The 19,897-nt window shown below is 38.9% G+C and overlaps 1 protein-coding gene across 1 annotated transcript; it reads left to right on the top strand.

The window, feature by feature from the left end:
* The first annotated feature begins 308 nt into the window (after positions 1-308).
* LOC145440779 (metal transporter CNNM2-like) lies at positions 309-19,897 on the top strand. The gene is made up of 13 exons (XM_080318525.1): positions 309-3,505; positions 4,265-4,626; positions 4,921-5,194; positions 5,256-5,461; positions 6,745-6,891; positions 7,817-8,033; positions 10,096-10,239; positions 11,295-11,429; positions 15,548-15,603; positions 15,670-15,774; positions 16,356-16,476; positions 17,423-17,550; positions 19,218-19,897. Exons 1-13 carry the CDS (start codon positions 3,352-3,354, stop codon positions 19,401-19,403), a joined length of 2,235 nt encoding a protein of 744 aa, XP_080174651.1. The 5' UTR covers positions 309-3,351; the 3' UTR covers positions 19,404-19,897.

The raw sequence follows: 19,897 nt of genomic DNA, 5'->3' as shown, positions 1-19,897 counted from the left end.
AGTTAAACTTAACTTTGTTTACATTTTTTGCACACAACACGAGTATGATTTCATCAGGCTTACCGGTTCTATGTATATTCTGGTAAACAATTTGATATTAATAATTGTGATGATGTACGGTAATGAAATTCATTGATAGATCACAGCCTAATATGGTTGGATTACATTTCAGGTTAAGTTGATTGCACGGGACTGAATTGAGTCATGTATAGATTACAAGCATGCTTAAGTACGAAAGTATCCCAATATTAACTACTAATTGCAATTTTAAAATAAATAGAAATCCTTAAATCACAGTGGTGTAACACCTGGTGGAATCAAGGTATTTATTCCGTGTGATCAAAATTTTCCTTGAGTGACTAGACTTATAATCGCGGGACAGTTTATTTCCACTTTCGGAACCTATTGAGGGACCAATTACACAATGTTTGGAGAGCTTCAGTGGTACTTTCCCAATACACCCAAGTGCGTGTATTAAAACCATATTTACAGTACACTTGCACTGCTGGGATTACTGATAATAATATCTTAGTAGTAGGCCTATGTGTGTGTGGTAATGAATATGCATTGCATGGGTGATCTGTCATGCGCCTAGCGGTGTGTTGAAACTTGGATGTTGGAGTTTTAGGCTGACATAATGGTTTTTGTAGTATATAAATTCATTAGGATTATGTTGTCGCCGTATTACTAAACATACCGATTTCCTTGCAAAATGTGTTTAATTAGATAACTTTGATTGACACGGTATAACAAATGAACCACAATCTTGATTATGTCATGCTGTTTTGTTAGCAATGATAAATGGAAGGCAAAAACTCTTTCTACCATTTGGTGCATGTAATGTCTTGAATTGTTCTTTATTGCCAGTTTGAGTATGTAATGCTATCAATCAAATGTATATTTTGAAAGTATGTCAGTTGCAGTAACAATGATATTTTCATGTATAACACAATTTAAAGAATCCGTGATTACACTTAATTCTTTTGGATTCCACACCGGTCCAACACCGCATTACATAAACAACAAGGGAAGCATATAATGGCATTCACTCTGTTTTCCGGTTCTGTTGTTTGTGAATCAAGCATTTGCTATAATAGAGTCCGAATATTCTATAATATTGATTATTATTTATAGGCTTCATAATGAATCATCTCACTGAAAAGCAAAGTTTTTGATATAGAAGTAACATTGGGGCATCATTTAGCTTGTTATTGATAATGATATTGATACCCAAATCGGGTTTGCCATGCCATGTTAATAACACATACGGTACCGTAGGCTAGTCTAGGAGTAATATTAAATTGATTCATTATGTTGCAGGTGCAGCATAAATCCTGTTGTGAAAAGCTTTATTAGTGTTGCAAACGATGAACTTGGGCCTTCCAACTAAGATTACCAATTCTATACATGGAAATAATTAGATGTATGGTAGGCTACAATTAACAAACTCTGATGTATCCTACTCAGACTGTTCTGTTAACTTGTATGTTCTTGCAGACTGCAATATCGGTCAAATATTAATGACTAGGAACACAAAGTCCAATCTGCTTATCCCTTGAGTTGATTGAAACAATATCCAAGTGGGATCTCAAGTTGCATCTACATTGCACCATTTACCACTGAGAGAAAACTATAACGCCCTTATTTCCTGTAAGAAATGTGGTAAATTTGGGTATTCAACGTCTCCATGTTACCTAGATAGATAATAATGTATTGAGTTTAGCCAGCGAGTGTTGATAAATGATCTCTTTCAGACCAATGTGCCGTGACTATTATGTGTGCAATCAAAACTTGAATTAAAGAATGATGTATAGGTAGTCTTCATTCATGAATGGCCCATAATATCAAACTACCCATTATAACAAAGCACGATAACAATGCTGAACGGTAGAAATTTATTCCAGTGAGTCGGCCAGTATGCTTACCATACTTTTGTAAGGCCTATTTTACAATTGGATGTACTATGCTGCTGAGGTGGGATTCTTGAGACTGTATTGCTGAATAGCTGTGAAATTGTCTTGATAGTTCACTACTCACTGGTCAGTCATAGTGATGCAGGATGATTGTCAGCAAAGTGTTGGCATAATGCTTTGACAATTTTCAGACTGGTGACATATGAAATGAGGGTCTTGATTTAGTGATAGTAACGTGTGCCGCCAACTGCTTGGTCTTGATTTCAAATTTCTGAATTGTAGTTCAGTATCAACTGCAAGCTTTAGTCTTTTTTGAGCAGCTGTGTTGCGTATTGTGTGATGTCTGGATCTAGTTTGGAAATGCCAGCCAGTAGGCTATTTTCTATGTTCATTATCGTTTTGATTGATGTTGCTTTTCATATGTAACACATTTTACCCTACTCTGTCCCTATCCTTTCAAATAAAGGTATTGGAAGCTCTTTTATTTATTGAATACCTTATATTATTTTTTGTACTTGAAAAGTCCTAATTGAAAAGTTGGCATTCTCACATTAGTTCTGCAGTCAACGTAATCATGTGATTGAAACTAGGGTGGTTGCCCTAAGTTGTATCATAAACAATCATGAATTCTACGAGTACCTATACATTAGTTTCAATAACGCTGTTGCAGTAGTCCTAAAGAGTTACCGGCATATCGCAGCCAAAACAGTCACTTATTTCATATCTATATCACTCTTTTGTTCTCAATCTTATGAAAGTGACGGGTATGTGTCATATTGCCTCATTAAAATGAGTGTTACAGTCATCCTGAATATTCAAACAAGTAAACGTGCCTGTAATTCCAAAACTTGCGGAATTGAACCAGTAGATTGCACAGACTGTACTGTACCAACTGATTTGATGAAGTAGACATTTCTACACAAGTAGTGTTATGCAATCAGAGTGTTGATCTTATATAGCATGATATTTGACGTATATGCATATAATTATAACGATTGTAAAACCCAACAGGTAGAAATATTCCTTGGGGATGCCACATTGCCACAATTGACCCTGTCCTTATGGTAGTTGATTTTAATCCATTGTTATAATTGTTGTAGTTGTAGTATAATTATAGCCATAACCTTGTATGGATTTGATTGTGTTGACTATGACTCATCAATTGCGAGTGTGTGATGAGTTCATTGCTACCAAACGTTCATCTTTTCTATGTCATCCCAGTTATTCTGCTGTGTCATGAAGTCTTCCTTGTATGGGGTCCCTTTGGATACATGTAATCGAGTGATTCATTGTCATGACATTCCCCTCATGTCTCACAAACTTGATCCGACTCATCTGTCGATTCATCTAATTAGATACAATTTCATTTGAAGCTTCAGATAATTTTGTAGGCATATCAATTGAGGTAATTCCGACTTTTCACTGCTGGTATTGTAGAATGATACTGGCCTGTCGTTGTAGTAGAAAATCATCAGTGTTCACTGAAGTGGAGAATCTAAAAAGGAGTTGGCTGGTCTTATTTTGTGCTCTTTTCTTCAGTGCGAGTACTGAAGGGTCTGCTCAAGTCACTGGTCTGGCTTTGGAGAATTCAGGTAAGCTTTTGCCTTGTTGTGTTATCAAATTTTGAGTAATGATCTGTGCGTTTCAAATATGTGAATGTTTGGCTTACCTTTCTATAATGACTCTACCAGTGGTTTGATGATGTCTGTAAATGGTAGGCTACTTCTGACTTGATACAGCTGTCATTGATAAATAGTATTGAGAAAGTTGAACATTCCTTTGTCACATTTTATAGCCTGACACTCGTAAATTGAATTGATCTTTGCATTACTGTACTAGTTCGTTTGGTTGTTTAGGATGTGTATCGGATGTCTGGTAGAGCCAGAAAGGCTATACAGTAGCCTATGTAGGAATTCTTAAAGTTAGACTTTATGCACCGTGATTTAAGTTTATAATATCATGACTCTGTAAGTGATGTTATACAGTAACACCCGCCTCAACTCACGATCTACATCACCCGTTTTGTAGGTTTGCCAAGATCTTTTGACAACTATATTGACGTGTCATGATGAGATCTTTGTAACGCGATTGCCCTCGATGAATCGAAGTAATTCAATGTGCTATTGCACTCGCTCCGATAACGTATTTATCGTGATCATTTTTATTACCAAGACTATCATCATTACCAAAGGCAATAACAAGGAACCTATGCTACTATATGACTCAATTTCACGGTGTTACATTTTTCTCGAAGCATCTCATGTAAATTTAGCCTGTACATTTCAATCGTGATTCTATTTCCTTGATTATGTACCGCCGTGTCTGATGATTCGTCTGATATTGCCGTTCAGGAAATTACACCGATAATGGAGTCGCAATTGCTTACATCGGGCAGAAGACAGATATCTTACTCTTTGGAACTAACGTGACAGACATTTCCTACATCACCTTCATCTGGCAGCGCATTGCCAACGGGGCCGCGTGCGACGAGTTCAAGGTGCAGTCATCGTTTAACGTAACCGCGGTCAGTGACACGCTGGCAAAAGCGACCGTCACCCTTTTGAATTCCGCTGATACCAACGATCGACAAATATTTTTGTGTGTGAAATCGGGTGGTGGGAGGTATCTTGCGCAAGGCGTTCAACCATACCTGTCGGTCCATTCAAGGTTTGCGACTGAAGCCGACCACGGTCTTCTGCCACTTCCTTTGCAGGTATTTATTTCACCTTTAATCACCCAATTCGTAGTTTTATTGTCCACAGTTTCTTACAATCTATTTTCTGAGGACTTGTCATCTGGAAGTTCGCTAATTCCTTGGTCTGTTTCAATACACCATCATAAATTAAGGATAGCTCTATGTCTGAGCACTAGACTCTCAAGTCTTTCGTGTTTATTTTGGTGCTTAGGTCAATCTGAATGGGTAGGTTTGTTGACATGGCGATAATGGATGAGTTTTGTTGTACTTGACTCGCTATGATTTTAGCAGCTACGATCTTCTTATTCTCAGGTTGGAATGATTGTGGTACTCCTGATGCTTTCTGGACTTTTCTCCGGGCTTAATCTGGGCCTCATGTCTCTCGACCCGATGGAGTTGAAAATAGTGCAGAACTGCGGGTCGAAGACGGAAAAAAAATACGCGAAAATCATCTACCCGATTAGACGCAAAGGAAATTACCTCCTGTGCACTCTGTTGCTGGGAAACGTTCTTGTCAATAACACGATGACGATATTATTAGAGGATATTGTGTCCGGACTATGGGCCGTTATAGGCTCGACTATCGGTAATTTGTGGTCGGATTTTCGGATTCATGCAATGGTGTAAAACGTTACTTATTTTCACAGGCATTGTGATATTTGGCGAGATTGTACCGCAGTCTATATGTACCCGTCATGGGTTACGTGTTGGTGCTTACACGATTTGGTTGACAAGGTTTTTCATGATCATAACCGCGCCGCTCTCATATCCTATTAGCAAAATTCTCGATCTCATTCTCGGCAAGGAATTGGGGACTATCTACAACCGTATCAAATTAATGGAAATGCTGAAGGTACGGCTTTACCAGCATGGTTATGATGTTGTAATGTAGGTAATAATATGTTAATGGGTGTCCCTGTGCGAGTGCAATGGAAGAATCAAGCAGATATGCTTGGAGAGGTCACGTGGTTCAATGCCACCATGCTGCTCAAACACAAAGTGTCGTTAATTGCTTACTCGGCTAAAAGCAGGCTTGGCTACTAGTCATTTTCAAGTAATGTCAAAAGTACTTGAAGTTAAAATATAAAACAGGAAGTCTTTTAGTTGCTCAAGTGGTTCTGGGCGAGGTTTCACTGAATTTACAGCCAATTTCCGGAACAGCTTTTAAAATTGCACCGCTAATGGGTGCGATTTTTAAAATGATGGTATATTACCTTGTTATGGTAATGCCACACAATCCCAATCCATCCTAAATCTACTTTGTACTGCTTAGAAAACGGTAAAATGTTGAATGTAAGTAGTTTAGTTTAATGTATGGAAGTAGAAGTAGAAGCAGTGTAAAGAGATAGCACCTACTTTGGTCGTTAAAAGTTGAAGTGAATAGTTACTGATAACTGTTGGTGCATTGTTATTCTAGTCAAAATAGTTGTATGTAGACTACAATGAGTAATTTCAAAGCCACATAACCCAGATTGGTTGTTTAAGTACGCGAAAGTGATATTGTGTAATTAAAATTAGAGACTGTCCGCTTTTTCATTGACACAATACTTGATGATAATAACGCTGCTGGAGAGAAAGATTCGGGGGCCTGGATTGGCTCCTAAATTATTTAGGACGGAAACATTGGTATGGCCACAATGAAGTCGGTAAACTGAATAATTAATAAAATATAAGAGCTGAATAATATCAGCTTAACCGTCAGCGGCTACCAATTCCGCAGGACACGTGGAGCTGTTACGCCATCTTGGGACTACCCTTGGCTGCGTAATATGCTAACTAAAAGTATCAGTTAACCCTCAAAAGCCACAGTTTTTAAGTAAAACAAGTCCGGTGCAACGGTCAAGCACACGTGTCGTCCTTACTCATAAAGCCAAACAACCATCTGAGGTTGCGCTATGCACAACATGGGTCAATGGGGAGACGCAAGTTCCTTGGCTGAAATGTAATAATGCTGCAGATTGAATGGTAACGGTCCCATATTGCTCAGAGAAGCCATCTTTCTACATTATGATGATACATATTTGTATATATGAAGATCGATTTGACATAAGGTTAAATCGAGGGAAGTTAATCAAATTGCTATAGACGCAAAATTGCTACATTCCTACATTTCAATTTGCAATACTTTTCGGACAGGTTACCGATCCTTACAATGATCTCGCCAAAGATGAAGTCGATATCATACAAGGTGCTTTGGAGTTACGAACGAAAACGGTGGAAGACGTCATGACTCCTATCGACGACTGCTTTATGGTTGATATCTTTTCGGTACTCGATTTCAAGGTACCGTATTTGACTGGTTTGGCTTGCGCGTGTCATGCGTGTCTGTGTGTGTGTGTGTACAACAGGACTGTTCAAAAATAACTTTTTCAAATATTACTGGCTACTTGATAAAATTGGTAAGTTACCTAACGAAACGATTCATACCAATTTTGGCTCAATTCCAACCAGTAGAAGTGTAGGCTAGTTATTGTAGTAGAAAATTCTGGATTTATTTAACAGAAATAAATTTAAATATTTGATGACTTTTTCTGAATAACCCATGAAATTGTTAGGTAGGCTGAAGAAACAATACACAACAAATTTGGCTCAATTCCAACCACTGCAATGAAAGTTATTGGAGTACAATTGGATTCGAAAGTAGTATTTGCGGTGGCAAAGTCTTTAAATATTTATTTTATTTCTGCCCACCGTAAATACTATGATTTGGAATCTTAAATTCTGAACATCAATAAGTTCGCCTCCATTGATTGGAATTGAGCTAAAATTGGTGCGCAACGTTTTTTAGGTCACCTAACAATTTTATCAAGCTCCCAGTAAAATATCAAAAAGAAAGTTGAACAGCCCTAGTGTACAAAACTCATGATGCCATTTTTTTCTCATATTTGTCTGCATAATATCCACCGCCAGTGTAGGCTAATCATGCGAGCGTGATATTTCACCTTTCGAACTATAGTAATGATGTTTACAACTGCTATCAATCATAATTATTAATGAGAGTGCTGAGTGCATAATGGGAATATGCACCAAAGTATGTGAACTTACTGGATATTCAAGAAATATTGCAAGCAGAGGATTGTCATGTTAGTGATGTTTTCTGCTTTGTACTAGCATGTCTTGAGATCATGCTATAACACAGGCAAATCACACATAAAAAATACTGCTACAACTGTGTTTTGAAGTGTGTGTTGTCTTTCTACCGAGGCAGTGTATGCAAGAAATCATGTCGAGAGGTTTCACTCGGATACCCGTCTACGAATCGGAACGGACAAACATTGTGGCTCTGCTGTTTGTCAAGGACCTTGCTTTTGTCGATCCCGACGATGGCATGCCTTTAAAGACCGTGTCCAAGTTCTACAACCACCCTGTGCACTACGTCTTCAATGACACGACTTTGGATAAATTGCTGGAACAGTTTAAAAAAGGTGGGTGCCGCTTGGAGTAGAATTTGTGACGCCCGCATGCACTCGCTGATTTAATTATATTGTTCTTGTCATGACATGAATGTATATATAAGTATTACGACGATTTTTTTACCTTGAAAACAGAAGATTTTGACCTAAAAAGTCAAAATGTTGACGTTTTGTGTCCTGAAAAGACTTAAGTTTGACAAAATTTTAACCTCGTGTATGTAAATTAGGTGTTGTCGCACTTAATGTTAGATTTGTACTATACTTATCATCGTTTCTGGTTGGTACTGACTTAAAAACTGACAAATTTTACATGAAAAAACTTAGTTTTAATGAAATCTGGACCAATGAAGAATTCCAGTAGTTACATCACGCATTACGGTAAAAATAATTGAGTTTGTTGTAGTACAACGAAAGATACTTTCCTGCATTGTCGGGTAGAAAGTGTCAGTCCTTACTAAGTAGCTTGCCAAGAATAGAGAAAGAGCGTTCAGCAGCAGCAGTTGTTGGCTGGCAACACTGAAGTTGTGCGTACTCTGCCGGTGACACACCGTGTTGCTTCATTCTGACAATTTTTCATCATGCACTTGTTGATATTAGAACCATGCAATGCCCACGCAGTCTTGCTTTGCTTCAGTTAGGATATTGCGGTAGTACGTTGACCATAACACCATTTCAACCTATGCAGGTTGCAAATTTTGACAATTTTTTGACCTAACGCTACAATTTTGACGTGTCAAAAAATCGCCTTAATAATTATCTATAGTCCTAAGTCCTGTATGCAAAGTAGTTGAGTTACTTAGCACTTCATCGTCAACTTCAGGACTGGTGTTTTGAAGTAGCCTGCCTAAAGGTAGAGGCTCGAGCATATTACCGATACTTGATTTTTAAGGTGTCTCACTGTCGCAAAGCTCCACTATCGAAGAGCCCAAACTCAGTGATGAAGATTTAGCAACTTAATTAATCGCTAGCTTACTTTGGAATTTTTATTGATCAGTCAGCAGGAATGACCAGTGAAATCTAATCATGCAGCCGATCACAATCATACTCCAATACCTATGGCAGTATCAAATTGAATCGCTGTTGTGAATTATTTTCTCATAATTGATATAAACACCATTGTTATTTCAGAACGCTGTTGTCTTGGATGTGTGCGTGCGGTACACACATAATTTCATTGTGTAGGACTGTAGGCAATGCTTGAATGCACCATTGATTTGAGCGTGTGACATGGTTATTGAGATCAAAATTTTACTCCAAAGTTTGCCCAATGAGAAAATACAACAGTAGGCCTACCAGCGATTCAACTATATTTTTATTCATTGCAAATCATTGGAAATGCCCTATTTGGGGTGTGAATTGCTTTGCATTTTCACAATAGCTTGTGCAGCGTATCATTGATACTTTCTCCCTGTATGCCCTTCTCTGTCTTTTGTGATCACTAAGCCGTTCTGTGACACGGGTCCCGACTTCTCGCCCAAAATTTGATGAGAGACCTCATATATTACGACTGTGCCAATTACCACTACACATCACCGGGACCCCTTCCAGTGTTTTAAATGGATTTCGGTATGGCCCGTGCTGTTATATGTTGTTATTTCTGCTTTGATTTTTTTGAAGAGGCGGTCGGAATAGCCGGTGTGGATACTCAATTAGAACGTGAGGTAATAATGTGAATTTCTACTGGATATGTACTGGTATTTCCAGGACATGCCAGAACTACTCCGAGTAGAAGCAGAAAGTTATCAGTCTGACAGCTACTCCGGTATGCAGTTGAAAAAGTAGATTTTGTCGAGAATTCGCTTACTTTCAGCAGTTTCTTTGAAGTTTGAAAATGGAATTTTCCGAAATGATATAGTTACCATAATACAGGGGCTATCACGTGCATTTCTAATGGCATTCCCCGCATAAAAATCATGCTGACCTTATGCAATACAACTTCACAGTAGAAATGGGAGTAGTCTAAATTCATATCCGCTTTAGTGAGGCAAGTGTAAAAAACATGCTTGTGTACACTGGCAAAGTTGACATGGGACGTAGCCTACTTTGTTGCTGACCGCCTCTGTTTTTTCGGCAGGTGCGTTTCACATGGCCATCGTGCAGAGAGTGAACAACGAAGGCGACGGCGACCCGTTTTACGAGGTGGTGGGCATCGTGACGTTGGAGGACGTTATCGAAGAAATTATCAAGTCTGAAATTGTTGACGAGACGGACGTTTACAGTGAGAACACGGCGCCTTAACTTTGCTGTAGTCTCGGTTGTGAGCTAGCGCCTAATGAAAATCGTGGTACAGAAAGAGAAAGAAACCTAATTTATTGACCCTCGAATTGCAAATTATGGTAGCGATAATGTTTCAATATCAATAAATAATTCGTAAAACTGTTCAGGCAACCTAACATGACAAGGTCTTTGTGCTGGTGCCATCCAAGAGCTTGGAAGTAGCAGCTATGGCAGTACTACATACACATATACCCATAGGATATGCATCAAGTTCCATTGAATTGCTACAGGCAAATATTAAAATGAATATACATGCATGCACCAGGTTACATTCAAACACTACAAGCTAGAGTCAATCAAACGCCACCGACGTCCTGAATTGAAAATATTATCTTGTACGTTATTACACGATTCAGACTTGAAGTCTAGCGCTGTCCGTGCCCTGTGAAAGTAGCTTTATTTGTTTCTATGATAACTTATGGGGCCTACGAATGGTTCAGTGCGGAGCATTTGTTTGTGATTTTAATCTGAAAGCACGCGCCATTCGATCGATGCATTGAATGCAATCTGATATATTCAATTTGGTCTTGATTAAATTTTGGATTTACTCGTTCAAAGTTCATGGTTATGGCAGCTAAATCATTTTGAGGTGATTTTCAGATTATAACGATTTCGATGTGCTGTTATAAAATTTGGTCACCTTTTGTATTCTACTTATATTATGCTATGAGTTATAAAGGTCATCTTGAGCAAACTTCACAGCTGTAGCTTACGTAACATAAGCCCCACGTGTCAGGTAGCTAGCTGATTTAATCGCTGTTAAACGTTATTAACGCAGAGATAATGTGTTGAGAAAGTCGTTGAACTGAAAACTTGACCTTGCCTTTCCATTGTCTCTCACGAAGCGTGTGAGACTGTTTTGTAGGATTAATATTTCTAAATTTGAGCTCTGGCGAAGCGTAACATAGCTAAATGCCACGGCCAAGGCATATTTAAAATTTCGGTGATGTTTTGTTCGTTTGTATTCATCCGTGAACCGGTATCCTGTTTTTACAGTGGATAATAAGACGAAGCAGGTGAATAAAATGCGACAGACGCCGATGGATCTGTCCGTGTTCCTGGATCACTCTGAAAAGCAAACAACCATATCGCCTCAAATCATGCTGGCTGTACACCGTTACCTGGCCACAGGTAGCATTCTCTACTTATGATCGGGATTATTGTGACAAATTCTTTATTCTTTGTATAACTTTTCACCTGTCGAACTGAAACCCGTTTCTCGGCCTTCACGTTGATCGCGTTATGAATAAAGAGGTTTTGTTAATAATATACCACAATTTCGTCATATAGGAATAGGACACTGTATATTGTTGTCCTTGCTGTTATTTTTTGAAGAGCTTCTTGGAGGTACAGAACTTCAATATACAATTAAATAGTATATTCATATTGAAATGAACCCGAATATTTTCGGCTGACACTCGTCAGGGGTAATCGTCAGCAACTAGTAGAGAATTGGAAAGAACATTGTATATCAACAATCGTATCACAAAATATGACGTCACCAGCAATTTCATGGTGACGTCATATTTTGTGATACGATTGTTGATATACAATGTTCTTTCCAATTCTCTACTAGTTGCTGACAATTACCCCTGACGAGTGTCAGCCGAAAATATTCGGGTTCATTTCAATATGAATATACTATTTAACTGTTATTTTTTGCGGCATATAGGACTATAGGACCGATTCATGATATACATACTCGCGATCTGTGCATAACTGTATATGCATAGGCTTTCTATGTCTTGCACCACCCCTCCGTGCTATCCTGTCATGCAATGTTTGTACTAGGTAATTATATTTTTGAAAAATCAGCGTTTCACTGTTTATAAGACGATAATAATCGCCGCCAGATCGCTTATTCTCCATTGAAAAGCAATATCCCGGAACGCTACAATTGATTTTGACCGTGAAATTAGCCTGTAAAATCAATTGCCGGAATTTGAATTGATACGGTTTACGAGATTACCCATAGCCTGATATTTTTGCCACACATGTGAAAATGGTTGCGCTCGACGTAGTTATGCGGCAACGTGGCAAGTGTTGAGCGCTGAACCGCATCAGATTGTCCCATAGTAACCTCATGTGGTAAGCTATGTGGTGACTCGTGCGGTTTCGTGTGACATAAAAATTTGCAATGGCAACACTTGACTTTACCCTTCACAGGCTATGTGCTATTTAATACCATTCGGTGACCTTGTATATGTCCATAATACTGTTGCACTAGTGATTTGGTTGTGTTGTACCGCTCAACAGTGGGTCTAGCTAATAACTGTGGGTGATTTTTTTTAACCTAAAAAACAAAAGATTTTGACCTAAAAAATCAAAATTTTGACTTTTTTTCAACTAAAAACTCAATTTTGACCCAATTCTGACCTTACGTATGCAAATTTGGTGTTTTCGCACATACTCTTAAAACTGTACTACTTATCTTCATTTGTGGTTGGAACTGTATGACCTAACGAAGTAATTTGGCCTGAAAAAATGTTTTTGACTTGAAAACTGACAAATTTTTACATGAACAACGATTACACTGGTCAACACATATTTTTAGGCAGACAAAGTAAGAGTGGTTTTGGGGGTTCTGAAGGGCACTGATTTCGAATATGACCTTAGTTTTTTCAAATTGGCTCTTGTTGCGGAGATAACCCATTGGGCTATTTTGACCAAAATATCCCATTTTCGGGGTAGTGACTGGATATAAAATTGGCTTAGTCGTACTATAAAGTTTAGAAATTCAATCTACTTTTTATTTTTACACACAGAAGACTATTTTATATCAAAATACAGCAACAGCACTATATTTAGGGGTAATAGATTTATCATAGTTACAGACTTTCACGGATACCATGTACATAAATTTACTCCAGTCATGTACATAAGTATTTGCCTAGATAGTCAAATAACGTGGCATTAATTCAATCAGTTTTACACCAACCACCTATTGTAAATTTGAAATAATCAGTTGGAATACAATATTATTAATATATTTTAAATCGAAATTGATTTTTGTACGATTTTGATTTTCGCCTTTAAGCTATTAAGTGCAGGTTCTCGAAAGGTTCCGGCAATGGTCTAACACAGGGCCGGCCAACCCATGTGGCCCGCGAGAAGGTTTTGAGTGGCCCGCGAGGTAAATTCCGAAATTTCTAATGTTATCAAAAATGGATTGCACAGATTGTGAACTTGTGAGGCGAACCAGGCAACACTTGAGATGTGATGACTAAAGTATCAGTTCCCACGCATTGGCAGATCTATGAACCAGTCACATATTGGCAGATCTTCGTACACTACAATGAAGCAGAATAATTTGCGATAGATTTATCAAAAGTAAATACTTTCTACACGCTTCGCGCAACATGTTGTCATTCGATTTCCTGCTTGTAATATTGTTACCCCTTTGTGAAAATAGAAGAACGCATAATGTATCAGATTGAATCTAACTATATTCACGATTACGAGACAGAGTGACGTTCGACATATGCAACTTTGCGTTTGCACTCGCAGAAAGACCGTCGATTGATGTATGTTGGTCGAAACTTCCGATATCGATGTGTCCAGACGCCGATAGCCCAGTCCTTGCAAACTGAGCCCAGCGATATACAGCAGGCCCGCAATATAGTCAGGTGACAATATTATTGACCTGTGAACTTCAAAAAATTTTTGCGCTTCGCGCGGCAAGTGGCCCGCGTAACGTATCGTCAATCGAATGTGGCCCTTTGGCTGAAAAGGTTGGCCAGCCCTGGTCTAACATAATATGTTCAATGGTTCATCTCATCTGCCCTGGTATCTTTCTTTTGTTGTTCTGATGTCTTGGTAGAACCTCTCCCCTTGCTAATCGACAAGATGATCAGGATATATATCAAGATGACTGAACAGGAAGTGAACTTTTATGCTCATGTTTGTTCCAAGTTTTCGAAATGCAGATACGAATTTTCGGACCAACTGTTTGTAGTTGGGTGCTTTGTGATCAGCTAAAAAGTTTTATTTACTACATCTTAGGAGAAATTACATGCTGTGAGCTCCTAATGTGAAATTGGAATCTTTCATCAGCAGTCGAATATACCAGATACCAGATTTAAGTTTCTCAGTTTGATAGGGTTACTAGGTATACCCACTTTGTTGACTCGGTGGAAAATTATTCATTTACCAGTCAAAAGAAATGAGACACCTATGAGTATTGTAGTTAAGCCTTTCAAGGACAAATTTTATAGTTTTATACTCATCTTTAATCTTGGTAGAATGGCCAATTGATACAGGAAAATATGAATTTCCGTTGTACAAAAGTACAATTATTAGGCTTGACAAACTGCTTTTTTGACAAACAAATATTTCGCATCATGCCATTTTGATATTGATAGAATGACTGAGAATGACATGAGGGTTCTTCATAGTCAATTAGCCATTTATGCGCAGTATAAAATTAGAAAAACTACAATTTTCTTCCTACGAAGTGAAATATTTAAGGGTAAATACAGTAATTTTGGGCTTTTTTAGGGGTATAAATATCTTCTGACAGAGAACCAATCTGACAAAACTAATGTGATATTCGTAATCAGCAACCTCAAAAACCCCTAAAACGGCTCTCAGATGTTCTGCCTAAAAAATTTATTTTCATTTTGTTGACCAGTGTTATTTTAACGAAATCTGGCCCTATAAATAATTCCATTAGTTACATCACTTATTATGCTAGAAGTAATTAAAATTTGTCGTATTTCAACGAAAGATAGTTTCCTACATTCTCGGGTACAAAGTGTCCATCCTTACTAAGTAGCTTGCCAAGAACGGAGAAAGAACTTTCAACAGCAGCAGTTGTTGGCTGACAACACTCAAGTTGTGCGTAGACTGCTGGTGACCGTGTTGCTTCATGCTGACAATTTTGTCTACGTCATAATTGTTCATTATGCGCTTCTTGATATAAGAACCGTGCAATGCCCGAGCAGTCTTGCTTCAGTTAGGATATTGCGGTACGTTGACCATAACACTATGTCAACGTATTTGTTTCATTGACCGTTTGTGATTCACAATGAGCAGACAATGGGCCGTCTTCAATGGTAGACATATAAAGTGGCCTATAAGCTGTAAAATATCAAATGGTAAGTTCACAGACAGAGCAAAATCTTCGAAACAAACGAAGTCCAGAGGCCTACTAGTAACAAATCTGCCGAATTTGCACAACTAACATAGCGATCGAAACGTGCCCTGGCCATGTACTTGAAATGCTTGCAATTACTACAAATTTTTGACAGAAGTCGCGCCGTTCAGCATACTCTCGGAAAAAATGATACCTCGTCTACTGAAGCAGGTGCGATGAGTTAACCGTTCGTCTGGGATGATCCCCGGGTGTTGAGAGTGCATCCCTTCCTTTCAGAGAGACGTTTTCGTGCAGCTGATTCATGACGACACGTCGCACCAGGAGGATTTGTACATCTACAAGGCGAGCAAACCGGTGGACTTCTTTGTACTGATATTGGAAGTATGTGTCTCTTAGAAAAATGAATATTTGTGCAGCATGCATTCCAATAGTTCTACCGTCTAAGTTTTTGGCCTAAAGCAATCTACGGTGTTTCATTTGAAAATAAGGATTTAAAGACGATGTGTGCGGTTATTTTTAGTGTCACGCTCACAAGATCTAAAGCATCGATGGTATCTGATGCACGAAATTTGTTTGGTTTTATCAGATATCTTGTTTGCACACGGATTATCGAGACAGATATCTGATGTTGATCCGATTTGAAGCATTACTTACATAGATTGTTCACAGTCATTCTCTCTTGAATTTCCAGCTGGTAACATGCCATAACGGAAACATACTCTCATAGTTTACCTGGAATGTGTTCCAAGTCGAGACTTTGAGGTGTCTTGGAGGAGACTTGTCAAGGAGACTTGAAGTAGTTAAGTTATTTTCTTTAATTTCCGCCACGGCTGGTTTGTAGTAAACAATAATGGTTGTTCAAAAAGTGATACTGGAACAGCTCTGGAGCAGCACGCTGCATCTATCACGATTTCTACATACTGCCAATTGCTACTATTTCTAAAATTGAACTGCTCTCACAGGGCACGGCGAAAGTGATCGTCGGCAAGGAAGAGATGGAATTCGAGACCGGGGCGTTCTCCTATTTCGGCGTGCCTGCCTTGCAAGGGACTCTGTCGGTGGCCCACACTCAACTGAATGAAGGTACGGCGTGATGTCGAAATTTGTCACGAAACTGCCCTAGTTTGCCATGGCACTCGCGAAAGAAAATTGCCACCATGCAGAGTTGACAAGTAGAAAATTTTTGGCTTTTCTAAAGTAGATTAGAATTAAAATTATGGCTACATTTTTTTTCAAATTCGAATTATAGCTACAGTTTCTTACAAATTGGACTAAAATTCGAATTATAGCTACATTTTCTTTTACAAAATAGAGTAAAATTTGAATTGTAGCTACACATTTTTACTAATTAGACTAAAATTCAAATTATAGCTACACAATTTTTCCAAATTAGACTAGAATTAGAATTATGACTACAGTTTTTTTCCAAATTAGACATGAATTAGAATTTTAGTTACATTTTTTTATCCGATTAGTCTAAAATTAGAATTATAGCTACATTCTTTCCAATATAGCAATACAGTTTTTTTCCAAATTGTACTAGAATTCGAATTATAGCTACATTTTTTCCAAATTAGACTTGAATTAGAATTATAGCTACATTTTTTTTATCCGATTAGACTAAAATTAGAATTATAGCTACATTCTTTCCAATATAGCAATACAGTTTTTTTTTCAAATTGTACCAGAATTAGAATTATAGCTACACAGTTTTTTATTTCAAATCAGATAAGAAGTAGAATAACTGAATTCGCGAAAACTTGTAAATCGAATCACGCCAGTTCATAGCAAATCAGAGTTCATCGTCATGGGTAAGAGAATGGCAAATGTCTGCATAGCAAGCTTAGCTCGTTTTGCACTATAGCATTTTCAGGACCACCGGAAATGAAAGCATGGAAACATTTCACAAATCAGATTCGAATTAGATGACCAGCATGTAGCTCAAGTTGACAGCTGGAATTATCTAGTTGTCCCAAGTCTGCCGCGATGTCGATGTAGCTGGGTGGCGACGAATTTTTTGTCGTTTCAGGACACGGTCGGTCGAGGTCAGGCACCACCGACAGTGACCCGGGGACGATATCGCCCACGCACGACGCGGTCGGTCATTTCAAACCCGACTACTCGCTTCTCGCCGTGACTTCGGTGAAATATTTGAAGGTGAGCGACGCTGTTGGCGGAGATGGTCAAAATAATTGTCGTTAGTGCTAGACGTACGCGTCACCTTCGAGACATGGCAAGACTACAGTGGAAGTGGAAAATGAAGATTTGAAAAGTACTCTAGTAGTTTCAAAAAGTGTATTGGGCAAAGGGGTCGCCGTATGCTCTTAGTAACTGATCTGAGATCGCTATTTTCAGCCAACCCAAAATGGCAAATAAATCTACAATTGAATAGTGTATTCATATTGAAACAAGCCCAAATACTTCCGGCTGACACTCGTCAGGGGTAATCGTCGGCAACTAGTACTAGTTGTTCTAACATTTTATATCAACAACCGTATCACCAAAACATGACGTCGCCAGCAATGTTCCCTCGAATTTTTGACGAGTCTGCGCACACTCACCAACTCGCTGCGGAGGCGTTTGGACGACAGTGCGTAACGACTATAGAAAAAGGTTATCGCTTCGGGTTTCCTGTGCGCAAATTAGATTTTCTGTGCGCAGAGACCGTGTCGGCACTGCGCATTTGCGCACGTACACAGCTTAGAGGGAACATCGGTCACCAGCATGAAATTTTCAATTACCGGGGCTTAAGACAGCGCTTAAGCTCGATGCGTGCATTGTGATATGATTGTTGATATACCATGTTCTTTGCAATTCCCTTCTAGTTGCCAAAAATATACGTGTTCATTTCAACATGATTGAATATACTATACAATTGCATATTGCAGTTCTGTACTGCCAACAAGCTCTTCAAATCTACAAATTGATGCAATTGTCGAAAAAAATATAGTCAGTTGTGATACAGAGGCTATTGCGCCTGGTTGTTATGGCAATGTCACTGATAACGAGTGATGCAAACATACCTCTAATGTGCCTTCTACTTCCAAAAACCAATGTGTAAAAAGGAATTAGTTTTTGCTGAATATCTGGAAAGTCGAGAAGTAGAAGTGTCCTCGGTAACGCAGCAGGCAAAACCTATTTTAGCACAATGAACATTGAACAAGTGTAGTATATTTAAAACCTTCCACTTTACTACCTTCTAAACTACCTTTTACTGCACGAAATCCAATGTGAAAAGCATCTTGGAGATACAGAACTTCAACATACAGTCGGATAGTATATTCATATTGATATAAACCCGAATATATTCGGCTGACACTCGCCAGGGGTAATCGTCAGCAACTAGTAGACACTTGGGAAAAAGAAGATTGTCTATCAACAATCGCGTCACAAAATATGACGTCACCGGCATGAAATTTCGATAATTTGTCGCACAAGCAGGCTTATCCAACGAATGTTTGCCAATGGTAGGGGCCGTCCACACTATCATTTGTGTGCCTTGTAGTCGACTTTCATCAAAATAGGCCGACTAAGTCCATGCCTACAGGACTGTACCATCTAAAAATAGTACATTGAGATTACGCGCTCTCTTCGCCCTGATTATTCGAAATTTCATATACCGGTGCGGTTATACTTGGTGATACGATTGTTGATGTACATTGTTCTTTGCAATTCTCTACTAATTGCTGACGATTACCCCTGACGAGTGTCAACGGAAATATTTGGGGCTATTTCAATAGCAGTATACTATTCAAAGTCCAATTTGTAAAACATCTGGTGATTGAAGTGGGAGGTAGCCCAACACCTATCTACTTTGTTTTCAGATCACAAAGGCACAGTACGCGAACGCTCTCCGGGCCACCAAGATGACCGGCGGCCATTCGCGGCGGGGCAGCCCTGTACTGTCGCAGAGCCGAGGCAACTCCCAGTTTTCGATCAACGGCCTGGGCCTGGAGGACGGCAAATCGTCGCCCTGCGACAAGCTCTTGGCCAAGACCAGCTCTCTGTGATGTCGCAACGAATTTACCTGCGTCACGATTTCTTGTGACTGAAATATATAATCTTCAATTCTATTGCCATACTCACGGCTCGTCGCTGGATCATATATACGATTATGTTGATTTTTGTTGCTTTCTGTTTTGTTTCTAACTGCTCGCGATATGCATTCCTTTCCGAGATAGAAAAATGTGCGATGGGACCTCTGAAAGTAAACTCACCGTGCTTTTGTATACGATGCGCCCTTCCGATGTCACACTTGTCCCTTGTCTACACTGCTGTAGCCTGGAAACTTGGAACGAGCGGAGAAACTATATGCTGTAACGATACCCTCTTGAAGCGTGTATATTTGGTTCCTATCTTCGACTGGGTAAATACTTCACTCTTTACCTGTTAGAAATAGGCAGGCTTGTGCTAATTTTATGATAGCTAACGGCGCACTCTGATATCCAGACTTGTGCAACTTAGATTATTCAAGTTGTCTAATTGATGTGATTTGAACGAAATG

This window comes from Botryllus schlosseri, chromosome 6 (assembly GCF_051294905.1).
Source record: "Botryllus schlosseri isolate E-star chromosome 6, Bs_hap1, whole genome shotgun sequence".
NCBI classification, from domain to species: Eukaryota; Metazoa; Chordata; class Ascidiacea; order Stolidobranchia; family Styelidae; genus Botryllus; species Botryllus schlosseri.
This window is presented reverse-complemented; position numbering and strand designations above follow the sequence as displayed.

Bases quoted from the DNA above. Each gene is read 5' to 3' on its own strand.
- LOC145440779 (XM_080318525.1), top strand. From the start codon at position 3,352: ATGATACTGGCCTGTCGTTGTAGTAGAAAATCATCAGTGTTCACTGAA. The intron at 3,506-4,264 runs GTAAGCTTTTGC...ATTGCCGTTCAG, and splicing joins TCTGGCTTTGGAGAATTCAG to GAAATTACACCGATAATGGA. The intron at 6,892-7,816 runs GTACCGTATTTG...CTACCGAGGCAG, and splicing joins TTTCGGTACTCGATTTCAAG to TGTATGCAAGAAATCATGTC.